The 19,443-nt window shown below is 47.6% G+C and overlaps 1 protein-coding gene across 1 annotated transcript; it reads left to right on the top strand.

The window, feature by feature from the left end:
* The first annotated feature begins 265 nt into the window (after positions 1–265).
* LOC116628022 (uromodulin) lies at positions 266–14,607 on the top strand. The gene is made up of 11 exons (XM_032398062.1): positions 266–276; positions 1,787–1,984; positions 3,348–4,124; positions 4,226–4,333; positions 5,575–5,783; positions 6,740–6,888; positions 8,782–9,027; positions 11,549–11,711; positions 12,303–12,384; positions 13,095–13,136; positions 14,284–14,607. The coding sequence occupies exons 2-11, from the start codon at positions 1,891–1,893 to the stop codon at positions 14,343–14,345; spliced, it is 1,932 nt and encodes a 643-aa protein (XP_032253953.1). The 5' UTR covers positions 266–276; positions 1,787–1,890; the 3' UTR covers positions 14,346–14,607.
* The last annotated feature ends 4,836 nt before the right edge of the window (positions 14,608–19,443 follow it).

Genomic DNA, 19,443 nt, shown 5'->3' with positions numbered 1-19,443 from the left:
AAAAGGTGCAAAACAGAGGCCTTATATTTGCGGGCACAAGTTTGACCCCCAATGTCAGTCATTTGGGGCGTCCACATATTAGGAAAAAGAACAATAATCTGACAGCCTAGGAAAGGAAAACACTGTGCCCACAGGGGAAAATATTCTACCCTCAAGAAAACAATCTCAAGAAACAGAACCAGAGAATAATTGGAGGAAAGACTGCCAGCCAGGGGCAGATGTATATATAGGAGGCACACACTTGGAAACGGACTAATTCTACCTCTCTGGCTTCAGGTAAGGCTATCTATGGCTCTCTCTTCTCCTAGCCACTTCTCCCCCACCTAGTTCTCTGCTAATTCCCATTCTGTTTGGGAGAGGGGGGGAAGGAAATGAAGAGATTGGACACCTGGGTCAGACCTAGATTGGGTCATTGCTCTGCTGACTATTGGCTTCATTATCTTCAGTTGGTCAATCTCCCTCCCTTCGAGGCTGCGCTTTACTAATAACAATGACTACTATTTCTTCACTCATTCAACAAATATTAGCAAAGTGCCTACTGTGTACTAGGCACTGGGGATATAGCAGTGAACAATAGCATTTGCTGTGTGCCAGGCCCTGCTTTGCTTATATCATCTTAGTTAATCCCCATGACAATATGCAGTCAGTTATCATCTGCCACAGTGTTTTCACGACCCATTAGTAGATCATGAAATCGTTTGTGGGTTATATCCAAAATTTTCTTTTAATTAAATGTTAGAGACTATGTCAGTAAGCAATGCATACAATACTAAGATTTTTATAAAACTTATATTTTGTGTGTGTGTGTGTGCATGTGTGCGTGCATGTGTGTACCCATGCACATACACAAGCAACTACACCAGGTTATGGCAAAAAGTATTTTCCTTATAGCAGATCGTGATCATAAAGGCTTGGAAAACACAGCTCCAGAACACAAGTTCTCTGATCACAGGGACTTCAAACTGAGCCTGGCACATCATAGGCACTCAGTTTGTGAAAGCAATGATCCATATTTCATAGATAAGGAAACTAATTATTAGCAAGTTGAAATACCTTGCCCAGTGTTACACTGTCAGTGATTAATAAAACAGGGATTTGGATCCTGGTGGCAGGCTCCAGGTCCCACACATTTAACCACCACTTACTACCCTAGTTTGCTGCTGTAAAAATTGAGGCAATAGTAATACCCACCTAGGATTATTTCACCAATTGAGTGAAATAATAAGTGACTGCTCTGGAAACACCAAAATCCATTGTGAAGGTTAATCATCTCTGGAGTTGCTTATCTAAAGCAACTTCTTTACAATATGGGTTGCATGAAGTCAGGGATCTTGCCTGTCCTATTCATGGCCTTCCTCGGTGTGTAGCTCCCTGTTTGGCACATGGTAGCTACTCAGTAAATGTTTGTTGAATGGATAAATGGATCTGGGCAAGTTGAAAGTATCCCAGCAGGGGATCAGGAGTGGCTGTGAAAACCTAAAGCTGCCTCCAGTAAGATGAGGAGTCCAGAACACACTACCCCATCTTGCTGCTTCCTGTTCCAAAGGAGACTCCGTTCTTCCAGATTCGCTGAGACTGGGGGAGCAGAGGCTAATATGGGGGTGGGAGGATGGGTGGGGTCACAGAAGGGAAAAACAACAAAGCAAGGGCCACAACACTGTACACTTCTTGTAGTTCATATAAATGGCATCTTCTGGAGTTGTGCAGTGCAGGACCTAAGCACTCCTCCCAACTGTGGGGAAGTGAGTTAGATCATGCATTTATCCCATCCATCTCTGTTCCACAGGACTCCAGGCATCACAGACAGGGAGGAAATCCCAAGGGGTCAACCTGTCCTTGCCTTTGGGCAGGTTCTCCCCAGACCAGAAGAAGCTGTGAAGAGCAGAAAGAATGGGGCAGCTTTCCTCTCTGATCTCGGTGTGGATGGTAGTCATGGTAACCTCTTGGGTCATCACAGCTGCATCCACTGACACCTTGGAAGCAAGTAAGTGGGGGGGAGGGGGGTGTTTGTGTGTGTGTGTGTGTGTGTGTGTGTGTGTGTGTGCAGGGAACAATGCTGCTGTTAACAGAGGAGGTCTGGCTTCCTCTCCTATCATGCTTAGAATTTATTTTTTTTTTAAAGATTTTATTTATTTATTTGACAGAGAGAGAGACACAGCAAGAGAGGGAACACAAGCAGGGAGAGTGGGAGAGGGAGAAGCAGGCTTCCCGCCGAGTAGGGAGCCCGATGTGGGGTTCAATCCCAGGACCCTGGGATCACGACCTGAGCCAAAGGCAGACGCTTAACAACTGAGCCACCCAGGCGCTCCTCTAAATCCATTTTTTATACTTTAACGTATACAGGATTCACATGGGAGTTTTGCTAAAATGCAGATTCTGATTCAGTAGGCCCTGCATAGGGCCTGAAATTCTGCATTTCTGACAAGCTCTCAGGTAATACTGATGCTGTGGTCCTTGGATCACACATTGGAGGCAAGAGACTACCACTAGGTCCCCTGGCAATTTACTGGAAGGTCAAGATCTGAACACACCAAAGTGGCTCCCAAACACCTCCCCCTGCATTCTTAAGAGGTCATTCCATTGGGTCTTGCATTATCTAGCTTTCAGCTTCTCCCTGGGGAAGGGAGCTGGGCGTCTCCCCTGAGCTGGAGTACTTTGGGGCACAGTAAATGCCATTTCAGTGTCATGGTAAAGAGGTTAAGAGCATATACTCTGTGGTCCTGCCACCTAGGTTTCTGTCCTGGCTCTGCTGCTTACTAACAGAGCAAGTGGCTTAAACCCTCTGAACCTCAGTTTGCTTATCTTTAAAATAAGGGTAAATACAAAAGCGATCCCACAGGGCCATTGGGGAGGATTCAATGAGATAATGAGTGAAAAGCATACATCCCAGTGTCTGGCATATTGTAAGTGCTTAATAAACGACAGCTCGTTATCTTCACTGTGTTTATTGTCATGGAGGATGTCACACAAAGTGCTACTGTCAGGGAGAGTTGGGGAAGTCTTCAGAGGGGAGGCAGGGAAGATCTGAGCAAAAGGCATTAAATGTTCAAAGGTGGGGAAGGGGCGACAGGGTCACCTAAATCCTACCAAAGTGTCAAGAACTCTTTATTATTCCTCTGGATGTGGAAGCGTGGATATTTTAAAAGAAGACATACTTTGAAAGCAATGCTTAACAGAGAAGAATGCACAGTGGAAGCATCGGGGGAGTTTTGTTTAGTTGTTTTGGAGGGAGTCATCCAGGGACCAAGTCTTAAAAGAACATGGTGCCCTAATGGATGCAGGAGGACTCTCTGAGTGACCACTGGCCCAGCTGCCCCCACTCTGAGGCCGGACTCTTCTGTCCACAGGAAACTGCTCTGAATGTCACAGCAATGCCACCTGCATGGAGGACGGGACTGTCACAACATGCTCCTGCCAGGTGGGTTTCACTGGTAACGGCCTTGTGTGCGTGGACCTGGATGAATGTGTCATCCCTGGGGCCCACAACTGCTCCGAGGACAGCAGCTGCGTGAACATGCCGGGCTCCTACTTGTGCACCTGCCCTGATGGCTTCCGACTGACGCCCGGGCTGGGCTGCACCGACGTGGATGAGTGCGCTGAGCCCGGGCTCAGCCACTGCCACGCCCTGGCCACCTGTGTCAATAGCAAGGGCAATTACTCGTGTGTCTGTCCTGAGGGCTATCTGGGGGACGGGAAACACTGCGAGTGCTCCCCGGGCTCCTGTGGGCCGGGACTGGACTGCGTGCCCGAGGGTGACGCGCTGGTATGCGCGGACCCATGCCAAGAGTACCGCATCCTGGATGAGTACTGGCGCAGTGCCGAGCACGGGGCGGGTTACACCTGCGACGTGGGCCTGAGCGGCTGGTACCGCTTCATGGGGCCGGGCGGTGTGCGCCTGGCGGAGACCTGTGTGCCGGTCCTGCACTGTAACACGGCCGCGCCCATGTGGCTCAATGGCACGCACCCGTCCAGTGACGAGGGCATAGTGAGCCGCACAGCCTGCGCGCACTGGAGTGGCCACTGCTGCCTGTGGGACGCGCCTGTCCAAGTGAAGGCCTGTGCTGGTGGCTACTATGTCTACAACCTGAGCGCGCCCACCGAGTGCTATCTGGCCTACTGCACAGGTGAGTGGGCGTCTCCCCCTACCCCCCACTCCAGACCTGGGTGGGCCCCACGGGAGACCGGGGAGCATCCCTGTTGACTGACAGTGTCTGTGATCCTGCAGACCCCAGCTCCGTGTTGGGGACATGTGAGGAGTGCAGTATAGACGAGGACTGCAAGTCAGATGATGGCACATGGAGCTGCCAGTGCAAACAGGACTTCAACATCACTGGTGAGACCAGTAGGAGGAGGGCAATGTGTTGAGAAATGTCAGCAAGTGGGGGAGGCACACATTCCTATGCGTGAGTTGGGGACATATGGGGATGATGCAGGGATGCATATCATCCCATCTGAGTGAAAAGTGGGTCCAGTAATATCTGTTAAAACCAGGAGAAGCTCTCTGGGCTCGTGGGATCCCTTTAGTGGACCCCAAAGCTCCCAGAGCTTGAGGAACCTCCTTAGCCCCAGCCTTCTTCCTGAGGCTCCCACACCATAGTACAGGTGGCTGCCACTTGTTGGCCAAAGGCTGCCTAAGCTGGATTTCTGCAGCTCAAGAACACAGGACTGGTGACCAGCCTGCGGTTTCTAGGGCTGCGCCCTCCTCTGATCAGCAGAGGATCCTGAGCAGGGCTCTGTGGGTCTCCAAGCCTCAGTTTCCCCATATGTACAATGACTGAAGCAGGATAGTATTTCCCAAACTTCAGTCATGATTTTAGTACCAATTTTATAATTTCGTTTTATCCAAGTACTACCTAGACTGTGGTTTTTATTATTAACTTGTTCTTCTTTAAATTGGTTGAATCCTTCTTCTTTTAAATAAACTTGGGACACTTACGGCCACTGCTGCATCTATCTGTGGCAAGTAACTCTTACCTTAGATAGAAGGTAACAGTAAAAATGAATACAATGAAAGAAAATTATTAAATTCCAGCAGCTGTGTAATACTTCAATTTAAAAAAGTTAAAAAAAAATCCACCTGGATGTCACTGTGTGCCCCAAACACTTAGCCTGATGTCTGCACTCCATTGTTTTAAAAGGGAAATTAGCAAGTATATAGCATTAAAAACATTAGTAGCTAGTGTGGACTATCTCTTTGATATAGAAAGGATGGAAAGATACTGCGATTAATGTGTTAGTGTGTTTGTTGTTTTGTTTTACTGAGATTCAGTGTATTTAATGCTGGGGGTGGGGGGCAGTGAATGACCTGAAAATAATACTGTTTTTTGCATACAATCCACACTTAGGGTAACATGGAGCTGATGGTTGGCTATTTGGATCCATCCAGTGATGCTGGGAATCCAGTCTTGCGTCTCCATCCCTCTGAGAGAGGAGACCACAGCAAGATGAGACGGGGCTAAACTGAGTGCCCCCAGCTAGTGGTCAGCCTGCCCAGCTGGGCCTGGGCCCCGGGGATGTGCTTGATGCTGAACTGTGGTCCCAGGTTTCCAATCCTGCCTTCCCTGCCCATTTCAGATCTCGCCCTCCTGGAGCGCAGGCTGGAGTGTGGAGCCAATGACATCAAGGTGTCCCTGAGCAAGTGCCAGCTGAAGAGCCTGGGCTTTGAGAAGGTTTTCATGTACCTGCGTGACAGCCAGTGCTCAGGCTTCCGTGAGAGGGGCGACCGGGACTGGATATCTGTGGTGACCCCAGCCAGGGGTGGCCCCTGTGGGACAGTGATGATGGTATGTCCTGGCCAACATGGGACAGGGTTGGAGCACTGCCTGGTTCAAGCCCCAGCTTTACCACTTCCTAGTCATATGAGCCTGGCTGTGCCTCAGTTTCCTCAACTGTAAAATGGAATAATGATACTAGTACCTACTTCACAGGGTTGTTAAGAGGATTAAATGAGTTAATGTGTGTGAAGTGACTGAGACACCGGCAGGCACAGTGTAAGTGCTCAATAAATGTTAGCTTTAAATAAAGAGAATGATCCATAGTGACAGTGCCCCATTTTACAGATGGGAACGGAAGGGCCCAGATAGGACAGTGATTCTTCTCAGCCAGGAGGTATCAGCACTGGGCTCAGAAGCAGGTCTGCCTGTCTTGGGTGGTCCTCAGAGGCAAGGTCTGCATCACCACTGTTCAGACAACCAGGACCTCACCTCCAGAAACTTCCTCAAAAGGGACCCAGAGTTCAATATTGGAGTGGAATACTGCTTCTACAACTCCCTCATCCCCCAGAAAGAAAAGGAAAGAAGACAAAAGAAAGGAAGACAGAAATTGTTATTTGCTTAGCACAGCGTTTGAAATTCCAGCATTAATAACGAGTCTGGAGGTGGTTTTTAGTGTTTTTAGTGTTTGAGAGGAAGCGTGGCCTAATTTGGAGAGCCCAGGCTTATTAGATCCCACATACTGTGGGCAAGTTACTCAAGAGTTACTCAGCTTCTATGAACCCCCATCTCCTCATCATGAGGCAGGGAGATAGTAGCCCTGCCTCTTAGGGTCATTGAAGAGGCTAATGCAGTCATGCAGGAGGAGTGTTTAGCTCAGGGCCTAGTTCATAAATGGTTGCTGTCCTTGTAACTTTTGATTATGACAGCTGGGAGGGCAGCTCACAGGTGGCCATAGAAACCCCTTTGACTTTGAGTCCTACTCAGATTCTCATGCCCCTTTCTCCCACTCCCACCCCCCAATACAGAGGAATGAAACCCATGCCACATATAGCAACACCCTCTACCTGGCAGATGAGATCATCATCCGTGACCGCAACATCAAAATCAACTTTGCGTGTTCCTACCCCCTGGACATGAAAGTCAGCTTGAAGACCTCCATGCAGCCAATGGTCAGGTGCGGCCAGAGAGGGTCCCCAGTGCCCCTGGCCATCTCTACCCCCACAACCTCTTAACCACCACGCCCTCAGCTTCCCTGTTAACTGCCATCCATATGTTGCTGGGTGGGGGAGTTGGGAGGCAGTATTTTCCAATGGAGGAGCCCAGTCTGGAAGGAAGGAGCCCAGATTCAAATCCAGGCTCTGTCACATACTAACCAGATGGCTCTAGAAATTGACAGCCCCACTCTGGGTGTCAGTCCTCTCATCTGTGAAATGGATTTAACAGTACTCGTACTGCCTTTCTTAGAAGCGCAACAGTGCTTGGCATGTGTGAATTAAATATTAGGGCCTCTGGCTTATCAGAGGGGCAGGGTGGTTGGACCAGATGGAAGGAGGGAGGGCTCTTGGTCCAGACCTGCTATTTATATGATATATAAATCATGCCATATTTGGACCTTAGTTTCCTTCCTTCTCTATAAATAGGAACTTGATAAAAAAAGGGGTTTATAAATTATGCCTCTTAGAGTTTGAGGGTCTTTAAGGAAGTACGTTTGGGGAGGCCTACAGGGTGAACCAGAGAAGTTCCACCCATATTGGGTGTCACATGAGATTTTATTATTAAAAAAAGTAGTAAAAGGATCCTGTTGCTAAATAAAATTGGAAATCTCTGACTAGGACGAATCACAGGCCAAAGATGCGAATGTGATGTTGGAAAAAATTACAGTTGTAACTATAACAAGCACTTATCAAGAGCTGACTGTATGTCAGGCATTGTGTTAACTGCCCTACAGGAAACCTCTCACTTAAATCTTAAGAGTACCTTAAGAGCTGTAAATATTACTATTATTAGTAGTGTTCCCATTATACAGATGTGGAAATTGAGGCTCAGAGAAGACTGAGTAACCTGTCCAAAGTTAGAGTCTAGTAAGTGGCAGAGCTGGGATTCAAACCTAGGGCATTGTGCCTAGAGCCCCCACTCTACCATGACCTTCATTATGAAGCTCATCCATGGCTACACGTTCTTTGGGCCAACCAGACTAGGGGAGGGCACTAGGCACTGATGAGGGTGCATGGCTGACCTGGGGGAAGAAGGTTGCTCATTGTCTGCCTTTGGCTGGAGAACCACCTGGCCAAGCAGTGCCCTGGAGCACTGTGGCCGTGTCTCAGGCCTGACAGACTTCAAGGAGCAACACATCTATATGGAGATGTCTCTCCGGTTTGAGCTGGAAATCTTGCCCTAGTCCAAATCTGAGTCCAAACCAATAACCCAGTTCTCACCTGCAAAATGGACTTCTACATTACTGAGTTTTTATCATGTGCCTTATTTCCTAGCATTATCAGTCTTACAGTGTCCTTTATTGGCTCATTCTGTGAAGTCTCATCAGTGTAGCTGTTTTCAATGTGGTGAAAAATAACCCATTTACAAAAAACCCCTATCTTCTGCTGTAGGTGGACCCAGAACTCTGACCTAGGCCTGTAGGACTGATAGCCATCCCTTTTAACTGCTCCAGGTTAAGACCAAAGAAGGAATGTAGGTGACTCCCTTGAGAATTTGTTTATTGGACTCCTTGAAGGCAAGGGCCCCCAAGTGAAGGGGATGGGCATGCTACAAAAAATGTGGTCTGTGAATCAGCAGCAGCAGCATCCATGGGAGCTTGTTAAAAATGCAGAACCTTGAGCCCCACCTGAACCTACCAAACCAGAACCTGCATTTCAACAAGATCCTGAGGTGACCCATGTCTGCTCATCACAGTTGGCAGCCATTGCAGTGGTTGGCGGGTTCCAGTCCTCCTGCTAAATAAACACGCAGAGAGCTGCCAGGGATGGCCTGGGACTGCAGACCAGAAGGGGTGGCCCATCTGTTGCTGTTCTCAGCTCTGGTTTTCTCACCAGCTCCTCTCCCCCTGTAGCGTCCTAAACATCAGCGTGGGAGGGACAGGCATGTTCACCGTGCGGATGGCACTCTTCCAGAGCCCTGCCTACACACAGCCCTACGAAGGTTCCTCCGTGACCCTGGCCACAGAGGCCTTTCTCTACGTGGGCACCGTGCTGGATGGGGGTGACCTGTCCCGGTTTGCACTGCTGATGACCAACTGCTACGCTACACCCAGCGGCAATGCCACAGACCCCCTGAAGTACTTCATCATCCAGAACAGGTAAGTTCCATAGATGGAATTCTGGGGCAGGAGGGGGCAGCCTTTGGATTTGGATTTGGGGGAAAGCACATCTTTATATTCACAATGTCTAGCTGAAATTTAGCATCACCATCCGTTATGAACATAGGCAACAAACCACAGTATTAGCAGGACACGTGAAAACATTTACACATGTCAGTACTTTTTAGTTACTAGAGTATTAGAGTTTCTACTAGAAATTATTATTTAATGTATTATCAAATATACATCCTTATAAATATATGTGTTTATATATAATAGATACATAAACATAAAATGCATATATCAAATGCTCTAATATTTTAAGAACTATGCTTCAGTTGAACTGGTTTCCTTTATAATCTTAGGTACTTTATGTACTTAAAACATTATTTTTGAAGAGGGAGGCATGGGCTTCACCAGAAGGTTGGAGGTGTCCAGGACTCAAGAAAAGGTTAAGAAACCTGATTGAAAGGTGCACTCACCCAGGGTAGGAAGCAAGATGGCACTTGGCTGGGAGGAGTGAGCTGGAGACACAGTTAACCAAGGACCAGTTGTAAAAGGGGGGACACAGGTGGCACTGGAGAACCGTGGACCACACTGTGAGGAAGTAATTCACGTCATTCAAATCAGAATAGATGTCTTTGGAAGCTTACTGTGTGCCAGGCTCTGTGCATAGCACAGTGAATAGAAGGGACAAAACTCTCTGCCCTCATACAGCTGATATTCCAAGAGGGGGGACCAATAATTAAACAAGAGAAATCTGTAGCATGTCAGATAAGTGGTAAGGGGGCTATAGGAAAAACCCAAAGCAGGGAAAGGGGAGGGGCATATGCTATTTAATAGCATAGTCAGAAAAAGCATCCCCCAAAGGCACTGACCTATTCCTGTTTCGGTTCTTAGAACCTGCCTGGTTACATCAAGGGAAGAGTTATCAGTTGGGTGCTCATCTGACACTTATACCTCTCTGTTATTGCTCATTCCCTTTGCAACAGAAAGAAGTCTTTTTAGGGCCTTCTGCTGTGACGGGAGCTAAGATTTAATAGCACTGTTTTACTTTGTATAAATAAGATTTAATAGCACTGTTTTACTTTGTATTTATCTATAAATGGTCATGTTGTGCTTATGGCAAGTGATGCTGGTTTGCTATTTGTGGTCAGGATCTAAAGATTCTTCTAAAAAATAGATGTATTCCAATAAAAATATATGTATATTTAAAGCAAATAGCAAGTAAATTATAACAATACAGATGCTGGGAAACACAGGAAAACATACACGAAGATGGTTTCTAGGTAAGGCCAAAAAAGCAAATTTGGAAAGGGGCATTGATGGAGATTGGAGCATCATGGAGATTTGGGTCCACATCTTGGCTTTGCTATTTCTTAGTCTGGAGACACAATTCATCTCATCTCTCCAAATATTCATGTTCTCATATGTGAAATGGACATAAATAATACCTACTGTGCAGGGATTTGTAAACTTTTTTTTCCTGAGTAAAAACATTGAGCATGTATGTTGTGGGACACTTGGAAAGTTTTGGAAAAGAAGCAGGAAGAAATGCTGAGTGTGCCTGTGTTTTTCTGTCTGGGCATGTGTGGGAGCTGGGTTGGGGACCACCAGTCCAAGAGGGGTGGCGAACATCCCAGGACGTGTAAAGAAGAGCCGGCTGAGGAGACAGCAAGGGGCTGGAGGGGACACTTGGATGCCCTGCTCAGGTTGCGTGCATGGGGCTTTCAGGGGGTGGGTCCCCTGAACCTCAGAGCTTCTATTGTGCCAAGTGGAGTCTGCACTTTTACAAACAGATCTGAATTGTTTGCACAAAGCAGGGAGTTCCCTTCCCATTCTTCGTCTGTGCAGTCAGCATTCCACCCCTCTCCTAAATCTATTTTGAGCAAATCTTATGTAAAATAGTGGAGAAAATGCCCAATTTGCCTGCCCTTGTACCCTGATCCAGCCCAGCACACACACGAGTCTCTTCATGTGCAATTTTGAGTTTCGGTGCAATTGTGTATGTCTATAGATGGGCACCGCGTGCGCACGCACACGCACACGCACACACACACACACTCACTCCCTTTTGGTCACGGCCCCTCAGGACTTAGAAGTGTCCACTGTTATCATCAGAACCGGGCACATAGGAGATAGCCAACAAATGGTAGCTAATGATCCTGAATGTCATTTCCTGGGAAATCAGAGGTGCTGACTTTATAGCATAGTTTCAACCCTGTGCTGATGACATTTTTATTTCAGCGTTATATATATGCATTAAGATATGTAGCATCTACTATGTGTCACATACTGTAGTACGCTCTTGGAAAAGTTAACTCATTTAATCTTCCCAGCTATCTTATGATATGGGTTACAAACAGTATTTCCTGTATATAGATGGGGAAACTGGGGCACAGAGAGATTAAGTTGCTCAAGGACACATAGCTAATAGGTGGTGGAGTGAGATTTGAACCCAGGAAGTTTGGCTCCAGAGTAGCTGCTTAACCAACCACGTTATATGACTTAACCCTCCCAGATGTCCACGCACTAAGGACTCAACCATCCAGGTGGTGGAGAACGGGGAGTCCCCTCAGGGCCGATTTTCTGTTCAGATGTTCCGTTTTGCCGGGAACTACGACCTGGTCTACTTGCACTGTGAAGTGTATCTGTGCGACACCTTTACTGAAAAATGCAAACCTGTGAGTTGCCTCTCCTCCCTCAGGCTGCCTGCCATGATTTCCCCCTTGCCCGTCTCCCATAACCAGACATTTGGCCACAAGGTCTAAAAGAAAACAAACATTTCTGCTGTGTTTCTCTTTTAGTCCAGGAATAGAATGAGCAGTAAGAAGGGGTGGGCAGAGCACGGTAGGAGACCTAAGCTGTTGGGAAATCAGGCGGAATCGGTGCAGTGTGACAGGCTGGTAAATGCTCTGGCTTATCTGCAGGCTTGTGTTCTGGTAATAGCAGCTGACATTTTAAAGCACCAGGTGCACCTTATCTCTGTTAACTTTTTAATTCTTTGCAGTAACTAAAGGGGAGGCATTTTATTAGCTCCCTTTTCTATACGGGGAGAGCAGCTCAGAGAACTTAAGTGACTTTCCTAAGATCATAAACCTAACAGAAGGTAGAGGTGGGGCATGAGCCCAAGTATACAGATCTCCTGACAACTCCTGCCTCGACCCTCCTCAAGCCCCAACCTGAGGCAGGAGGAGGCCCCTGTGAGGAGTGCAGCCCACTCCCCATGGCAGTCTCCCTCATGGAAGGCTTTCTTTGTTGCCCTCTTCCTGCAGACCTGCTCCGGGACCAGATTCCAAGGTGGGGGCAGCATAGATCAAACCCATGTCCTGAACCTGGGTCCCATCACACGGAAAAGTAAGAGAGCCACTCCCTCCTCCATGTTTCTGGTGGGGAATATTCTCTGGAGATGATAAGGGATGACAGAACCTGGCACGTGGAACTTACTGGGTTCTGAAGAAACTGAACAAGTGGATTCTGTGGGGCAAGGTGGACTATAAGCTGCCTTCCAAAATTTTACCAGTTCCTAGTCATTCATTCATTCCATTGCGCAAATTTGTTTTTGTACCTCCTGTGTGCTAGGCCCTGTGCTAGTGTTTGGGGATCTTGTGGTGAGCAAAAGCAGAGACAGACCCGGTTCACATGTAGCTTATAGACCAGTGGAGCAGTCATTATTCAGACTGAGGAGAGATTAACCAAGAGGTGTCAGGGAAAGGGAGTGAGGGGAAGGGTGGTGGGGCTAAGGGGGTGGGTAGCCCAGCCTGCTAGAAGAATTGAGAAAAGGCCAGGCAGGCTGGAAAGGGGAGGAGATTGGTATGGGATGAGCTGATGCAGGTGGGCCCAGACCATGTGGGGACATATAGTTGTTGCTAAAGTTTGGGGTCTTTCTCCTGAAAGTAGCAGGGAACTCCTGAAGGGTCCAAAGCAGGGAAGTGACATGATCGGATCCGGGTTTCAAAAAGACCACTCTAGCTGCAAAGAGAAGAGCAAACTGAAGGGATATCTCTCAGGCTTCTTGCCATCTGCATGCCCTCTCCTTGCATTGATCCTTCTCTTTCCCTTTACAGGTGTCCAAGCAGTAGTCTCGAGGGCTGCTTCCAGCAGCCTGGGTAAGTTCAGGTCCTCTTTCCAGGGAGACCTCCACTAGAACCTTTCTCTGGGGCTTTTATATGTGGGCGCAGAATGTGCTGGAGTGCCTGGCCTGCTTGGCCTGAGCTCTGAAGAGGTGACTGCATCTATAGAAACGCCTGGTTCTGGGGCTGTCCATATGCACATACACCTGTGCAGTCCCACAGTAGTACATATGTGCACACACACACAGGCGTGCCCAGACGCAGAATGTATATCATCCAGACATGTTTGCACACATACACACACCAGGTCACATGCATATGCTCATATTTGCACACAGATGCACAGATAGCTGGAGTTGCATGCATGCATATTTGCAGGGACAGACATACACATACTTATACAAACTTATACCCAGTAGACATGCACACACTAGGTCTGTACCTTGAGCACTTCCTGAAGCTTTGTGATTCATCTCTAACACCTTTTTTAGGATTCACTCAACAGGTGACAAATACATGTTGAGTGCTACTACATGCCAAGGACCAGGCTTAGTTCCGGGATGAACATCACAGACAAACAAGAAACCCTGTTTCTCTGCCTCTCTGACCACAAAGGCTAGGGACAGGTGGCATTTTATGGCCTTTGATTTTCACAGACACTGACTTGTCTGAAAATCTGGATGAAAAGTGAATTCATGTAACTGTTGCCCTTCTTGGCTCCTGGCATCTAGATCTGAAGGAGTTGTTATACCAACCTAGTGTTTTACCTGAGCTAGGCCAACTCTGTACCAACTCTGTAGTGAGCTTGGAGCTGAAGATTCAAGATGTTCCTAAGAGGCTTGTCCTCTGTGAATATCCCAAGGTCACCAAGGATGGTTGAGTAGGTTGGGCACTGTACATGAATGTCCTTTTGAGGGGCTACCAATCCTAGTGCTAGAAGAAAGGCTGTCTTCTTCAATCTGGTCCACCTGGGAGGGCACCTTTTTCCTATTTTTCCACCCCAAGTGGCACCTTGTTCTAATTGGTTTTCAGGGCAGATAAAGAGAAAGTTTCCCTTTTCTAACTGATCAGTCCAGACAGGGTGTCCTTTCCTAATTGGTCGGTCTAAAGGTGGCATCTTATGTTAGTTTTGCACACAGGCACATCAGTGCTAGCAGCAGCCCTATAATTGCTTTCTTTGCAGGGTTCCTGAAGGTCTGGCTGCCTCTGCTTCTGTGGGCCACATTGACCCTGATGTCTCAGTGACTGGCAGCTGGAAACCCTGTGCTCTGTGGCTTCATTTCCTGCTGGCTGGGAATGATGCAGCTTAGTGCTCCAGCCACAGAAAAGGGAGCTCATACTTCAGTCAACCTGCTCCTCTTTCCCCCCTTTTAATCCTCACTGTCGCAAAATATCCTGTATCTTTAAATTCTGCCTTCTCTCAAAATGGGACTTGTGACGTGTCTGCACATAAGGTCCCATGTCTCCTTAAAGAATGTGGCAAAATAATAATAATTTTAAAAGCTCAGTCTTTGAAGTCATTCATTCATTCAGCAAGTATTTATCGAGCACCTACTATATACAGGAACTGGTCAGAGTGCTGAGGATCCTGTGGTGAGAAAAACCAGACTGCATCCCTGCACTCATGGAGTTCACACCCTGGTTGGAGAGACTGGCTTCAACTGGTTCTGCTGTGTAGTCAGATAAAATACATGATGTCTCTGAGTGTCATCCATCCAGTCTTTCATTCATCCATCCATCCATCCATTTATTCAAGAAATATTTGCCGAGCATCCTATGCGCCAGCCCTGTGCTAGCTGCTGGGGATATAGCAGGGGATGAGCCCCACACAGCCCCTCCCCTCCTGGAGCTTACAGTCTGGCAGGAAAGGGAGAACTTGAATGGTGATTACAATGTGGCAGGCGTGGGGGAAATAGCAGACGTGGAAGGTGTAACTGGGGGCCGCTGCTGTTGTATAATGGGGATAATAATGATGCTTTCACAGGGTCCATTCAACTTTGCAGAGACATTTATGTGAGCACCCAGTATGTGCCAGGTACCGTGACAGGTGCTGGGGAGACACTAGTGAATAAGACAGACACAGTCCCTGTCTTCAGAAGTCTCACAGTCTTTAGAGGTGATGTACTGACCCGTCCTAGGGACCTCCTCCCTCCACTGCACTTGTCCTTCTCCATCCAGAAGATGGAGGCCTGTGTATAGAGCCACAGCAGCAGTGGAGAGCAGACCCACTACCCACATTGGGCAGGGCCGCTTCATGAGGGGGCCTCCAGGAGGCTCACTGAAGGCACAGTCAGAAACCAAGAGGCTGCTGGGCCCAAGAGACCCAGATATTCCAAGGGACTTCTTTGTCAAGGCCAGCGGAAGCCGATGCTGATGGGAAATGTCTGCCCTGACACCAGCTGCTTCCCAGGACTCCAGCTGCGGCTTTCCAGGACAGACCAAGGCCCTGTTGCGTTAGTTGAGTCTTCTGACCTCAGGGAAAACCACACGTGTGTATCAGCAAACAGGGGCTATGGGGACGTGTATCTGGAGTTAAAGGACCTCACAGGCGGACACGCAGACATGCACCGAATCCCCATACCTGCTGCCTTTACAGAAGAGCTTTATGTAGGAGGACTTCGGTGCTGAGCCCCACCCTGTCTATGGTCAATCTGTGGTCAGTGGAGCCTGGCTGGATTGTGTGCAGATTCACTTTGACCCAGGTACACTAGAACATGAAGAAAAATAAAAACAAGGGCCAAAGGCAAGAGCCAGGGAAAAGAAAACATCAGAATTAATCCCTTTGTCCCTCTGTTACTTTTCTTTTCTTTTCCTTTCTTTCCTTTTTCTTTACTTTCTTGTTTTTTTATCCTTTAGGTATTCAGCTCAATATTCAATAGGTATTTTAAACATAAATTCAATGCCAGGCACTTTTATAGGCACTACGGAAAAAGCAAGTAATCAAAACAGAGACCTTGATGGTAAAGAGCTCAGGTTTAAAAGGGGGGAATACATTTAAACAATATGTGAAATGTCAGGTGGGGACAAGCACTTTGGGGAAAAAAAAACAAGGAAGAGAATAGAGCTACGGGGTGTTATTTTATATAGGATGGTCAGGGAAAGTCTCTCTGATAAGCAGAAGCTGAGAGAAGTAAGAGAACGAACCAGGGGGTTATCTGAGGAAGAACATTACAGGCAAGTGCAAAGGCCCTAAGGCAGGATCTTGTGTCTTCCCAGCAAGGTTTCACTGAGACTTGGACAACCATAAATTTTGAGGCATCACTCACAGGAGAGGCTCTGATGCACGTATGTTATTTTTTTTTCCATTTGTTTACTCAACAAGTACTTACTAGGTGTTGGTTAGAACTGCAGACAAGATCCCTGTCCACAAAGAACTTACAGCCTTCAGAGGGAGACAGATAAATTAGTAGGTAATTGAGTGGGATTGGAATCAGCCCAGAGAGGAACAGGAGCAGAGAAAAGATGCACCAGCAAGCCTGTGGTGTTCAGGAAAGTCTTCCTGGGAGAGGTGGACCTAAATATGTGGTAGGAGGCCGGGCATAGTATGATCTAGGCAGAGAGAATAGCACATGCAAAGGTCGGGAGGTGGGGAAGAGTTCAGAGAGCCACAGATTGGCTGGAGCATAGAATGTGTGGGGGAGAAGCTGTAGGTGAGGTAGGAGCTGTGGCCAGGGGTCAGATCCCAGGAAGCATGAAATGGCGGGAGTGGGGGATAATGCTGAGAGGTGATGCTATGGCATCTGGTTGCAGGAGAGGTAACAGAATCAAAGGGGGACAAAGAATGAAAGCAAGGAGACCCACTAGGCACCTGTTAAAAATCACCCTCATAAGATGACGGTAGCCTGAATTAGGGTTGGTGAAATGGGGCTAAAGAAGGAAAGACAGATTCAAGAAATACTTGAAAACTGAGTGACAAGTTGTGGTAATTACTGGAAATGTGAGACTGAGGGAGAAAGGAAGGAACCAGGTTTCCAGCTTGGGTGACCAGGTGCATAGCGGTGCCATGGATTAAGACAGACGATGTAATGAAAAGGGAGAGATTTGGAGAATGGATGAGTTCAGATTTGAACCTGCTGAGTTAAAAGTGCCTCAAGCATCTCAGCCCAAGGAGAGAAGTCCAGCAGGCAGCTGGGTGGATGGATCCGATGTTCAAGGGAGTGGTCCAGGATGGAGATACAGATCTGAAACTCACCAGCCTGTAAAAGGTACTAGAAACCAGGAGATAACTTGACACCTTCCAGTGAGAGTTTATGGAGTGATGAGAAAAATGGGATCTATTGAGGACATCTGAAGGAAGAGGATAATGACAGAGCAAGAATATCCAAATCAAGAAAACAATAGCACAGGGGAGTCAGGGAGATGCAGAGTGTCTGGAGGAAGTAGCAAAAAAATGTACTGACAAGGGGCCAGAAAAAAATGCCTTAAGACATGGCCTTAGCAAGGCAGCTCTAACCACATGGTTTAGACTGGAATGGAGGAGTTGGAAGAGGGAAGGAGGAACTGATTGTTTTGTGGGCCCAGATGAATTTTGGAATCCTGCATTTGTGGTGGTTATAAGTTCCACATTTAGGGGATTTGTCTCCAAATGCACTAGGAGTAGAGAAGGTGGCTTGTAGCACCTTTTCTTTGCCCAGGCTGGGGTTTTGCTGAAAAGTGTTACCAATGCCAGGACTCCTGTGCTCCCTGCCTTCAGTAGCCTTGGCTCCTTAAGGAGTCCCAGAGAAACAAGAACAGGCAATGACCACTTGTTCTGCAAAAGCTTCGACTCCCTTATTAATGCCACAATACCATGCCATGGAAGCCAGGTCCAAGCCTGACATTTCCCAGTCCAAGATCTACGGCTTCCTCTCTGTTCCATACCTTCCAATCTCTAGGGTAGCCCACATATTAGGAGGGATTGGAGGAGAGGTGATTCTGACACTTATTTGGTCTGTCCTTTGGTATTATTCCATGATTCAGCATCACCAAACTGGCCCTTCCCATACTCCTCAACACTGAGTATCTGAAGGTGGGTAGAGTCTACGGACCAAAAATAGGAAAACACCCATCTCCCACTTCCTTATTTATTCCCTTGCTCTAACTAGCCCCAAGTGGAGTGGCATCCAGACAGAAGCAGAAGTGTTCTAAGGTGATTAGCTAAGAACACAAGGTACAATTGGAAATCTATTGTGCAAACAGTGCCTGTTTGATTTCTCTCACTTCCCTTTGGGTGTTAAGCTCCCTTTTGATTAGTGTTTGGTTTCTGGTAATGAATATGGCACCAGCTTCACTGGTTTATGGAGGGGGGCATTCTTCCGCTCTTTTCTGTGGTAAATCACTTATCTTACCTACGCCCAACAAGACCAATGTATACCTGGGAGATTAACTCCAGTCCTATCTGGGCACCAATCATGGAGAGCCACGTGGGTTGGAAACTGCAATAAAAGTATGGTACACAGCAGGCTCTCCCACGGCTGACCAGAGGAGGACAGCTCTGTGTTCTTATCACAAGGTAAGTCCTATTGCAAGCCCCAGCAGGCTTTTCTTCCAATCTTGGGGGCTCCGCCACTTCCCTTGACCCACTGGATGTGCTAGGGTTGTTTGTTTCTGGAAACTTTCAGAACTTTCAGCCCGGTCAAGTGCTCCAGATGTCACTCTGTGTCCAGCTCAACCATGATTCCCACCACCTGCTGGCTACTCCAGGTCTAAAGATGCCCCCTCACCCTGTCCCTCCTCCAGGAACATAGGCACCTACTTGGGATCTCATCCCTAAGAATTACCAGCCCTGGGTGCTCTCTCCTAACATATTCATGGTATCCCCTCCAGAAACAGATGTCTAGCTTGAGTCTTCCAGAGGCTTTAAGAAGTCATCAAAGATTTGCCCGTTGGAGGGAAGTTTCCCAGAAGGGGGACTGTTACTAACTTGAGTGTTGGCAGGCTCTTCACAGCTCTTCGTTTCTGCCCTCCCCATCCCCATTTACTTATTCATTATTGCTCAGACCTTTATTGAGCACCCCCTGTGTGCCAGACACCATGCTAGGAACAAGCAATGGGGGCACAGTCTGACATGGTCCCACCCTCACAGGAAATCTGTATGCATCTAGGACACTTCAGGAGTCTCTTAGGACAGTGCCCAATACACCAGAACTAAGAAAGCAGCTGTTACTTTTGTCTGTAGATATTCATAGCACTGTAACTTTCCCTCTGTCCAGTCTCCCAGAACCTATACCCCTACTTGAGTTGGAACCAACCTGAGGGATTCTAGGATGTCCTGCAGTGCCAGCCAGCTCTAAGCTTACCTTTGGTTTTCTTGCTGTCAATCTCATCCCCTTGGCAAGCCTCCTACCCTCATTACCCCACCTCC

This window comes from Phoca vitulina, unplaced genomic scaffold (genome assembly GCF_004348235.1).
Source record: "Phoca vitulina isolate PV1807 unplaced genomic scaffold, GSC_HSeal_1.0 scaffold109, whole genome shotgun sequence".
NCBI classification, from domain to species: Eukaryota; Metazoa; Chordata; class Mammalia; order Carnivora; family Phocidae; genus Phoca; species Phoca vitulina.
Note: the sequence above shows the minus strand (reverse complement) of the source record. Positions and strands in the feature narration are given on the sequence as shown.

Excerpts from the sequence above, each read along its gene's own strand:
- LOC116628022 (XM_032398062.1), top strand. The coding sequence starts at position 1,891 with ATGGGGCAGCTTTCCTCTCTGATCTCGGTGTGGATGGTAGTCATGGTA. Across the intron at positions 4,334-5,574 it reads ACAGGACTTCAACATCACTG|ATCTCGCCCTCCTGGAGCGC; the intron begins GTGAGACCAGTA and ends TGCCCATTTCAG. Across the intron at positions 12,385-13,094 it reads GGGTCCCATCACACGGAAAA|GTGTCCAAGCAGTAGTCTCG; the intron begins GTAAGAGAGCCA and ends TTCCCTTTACAG.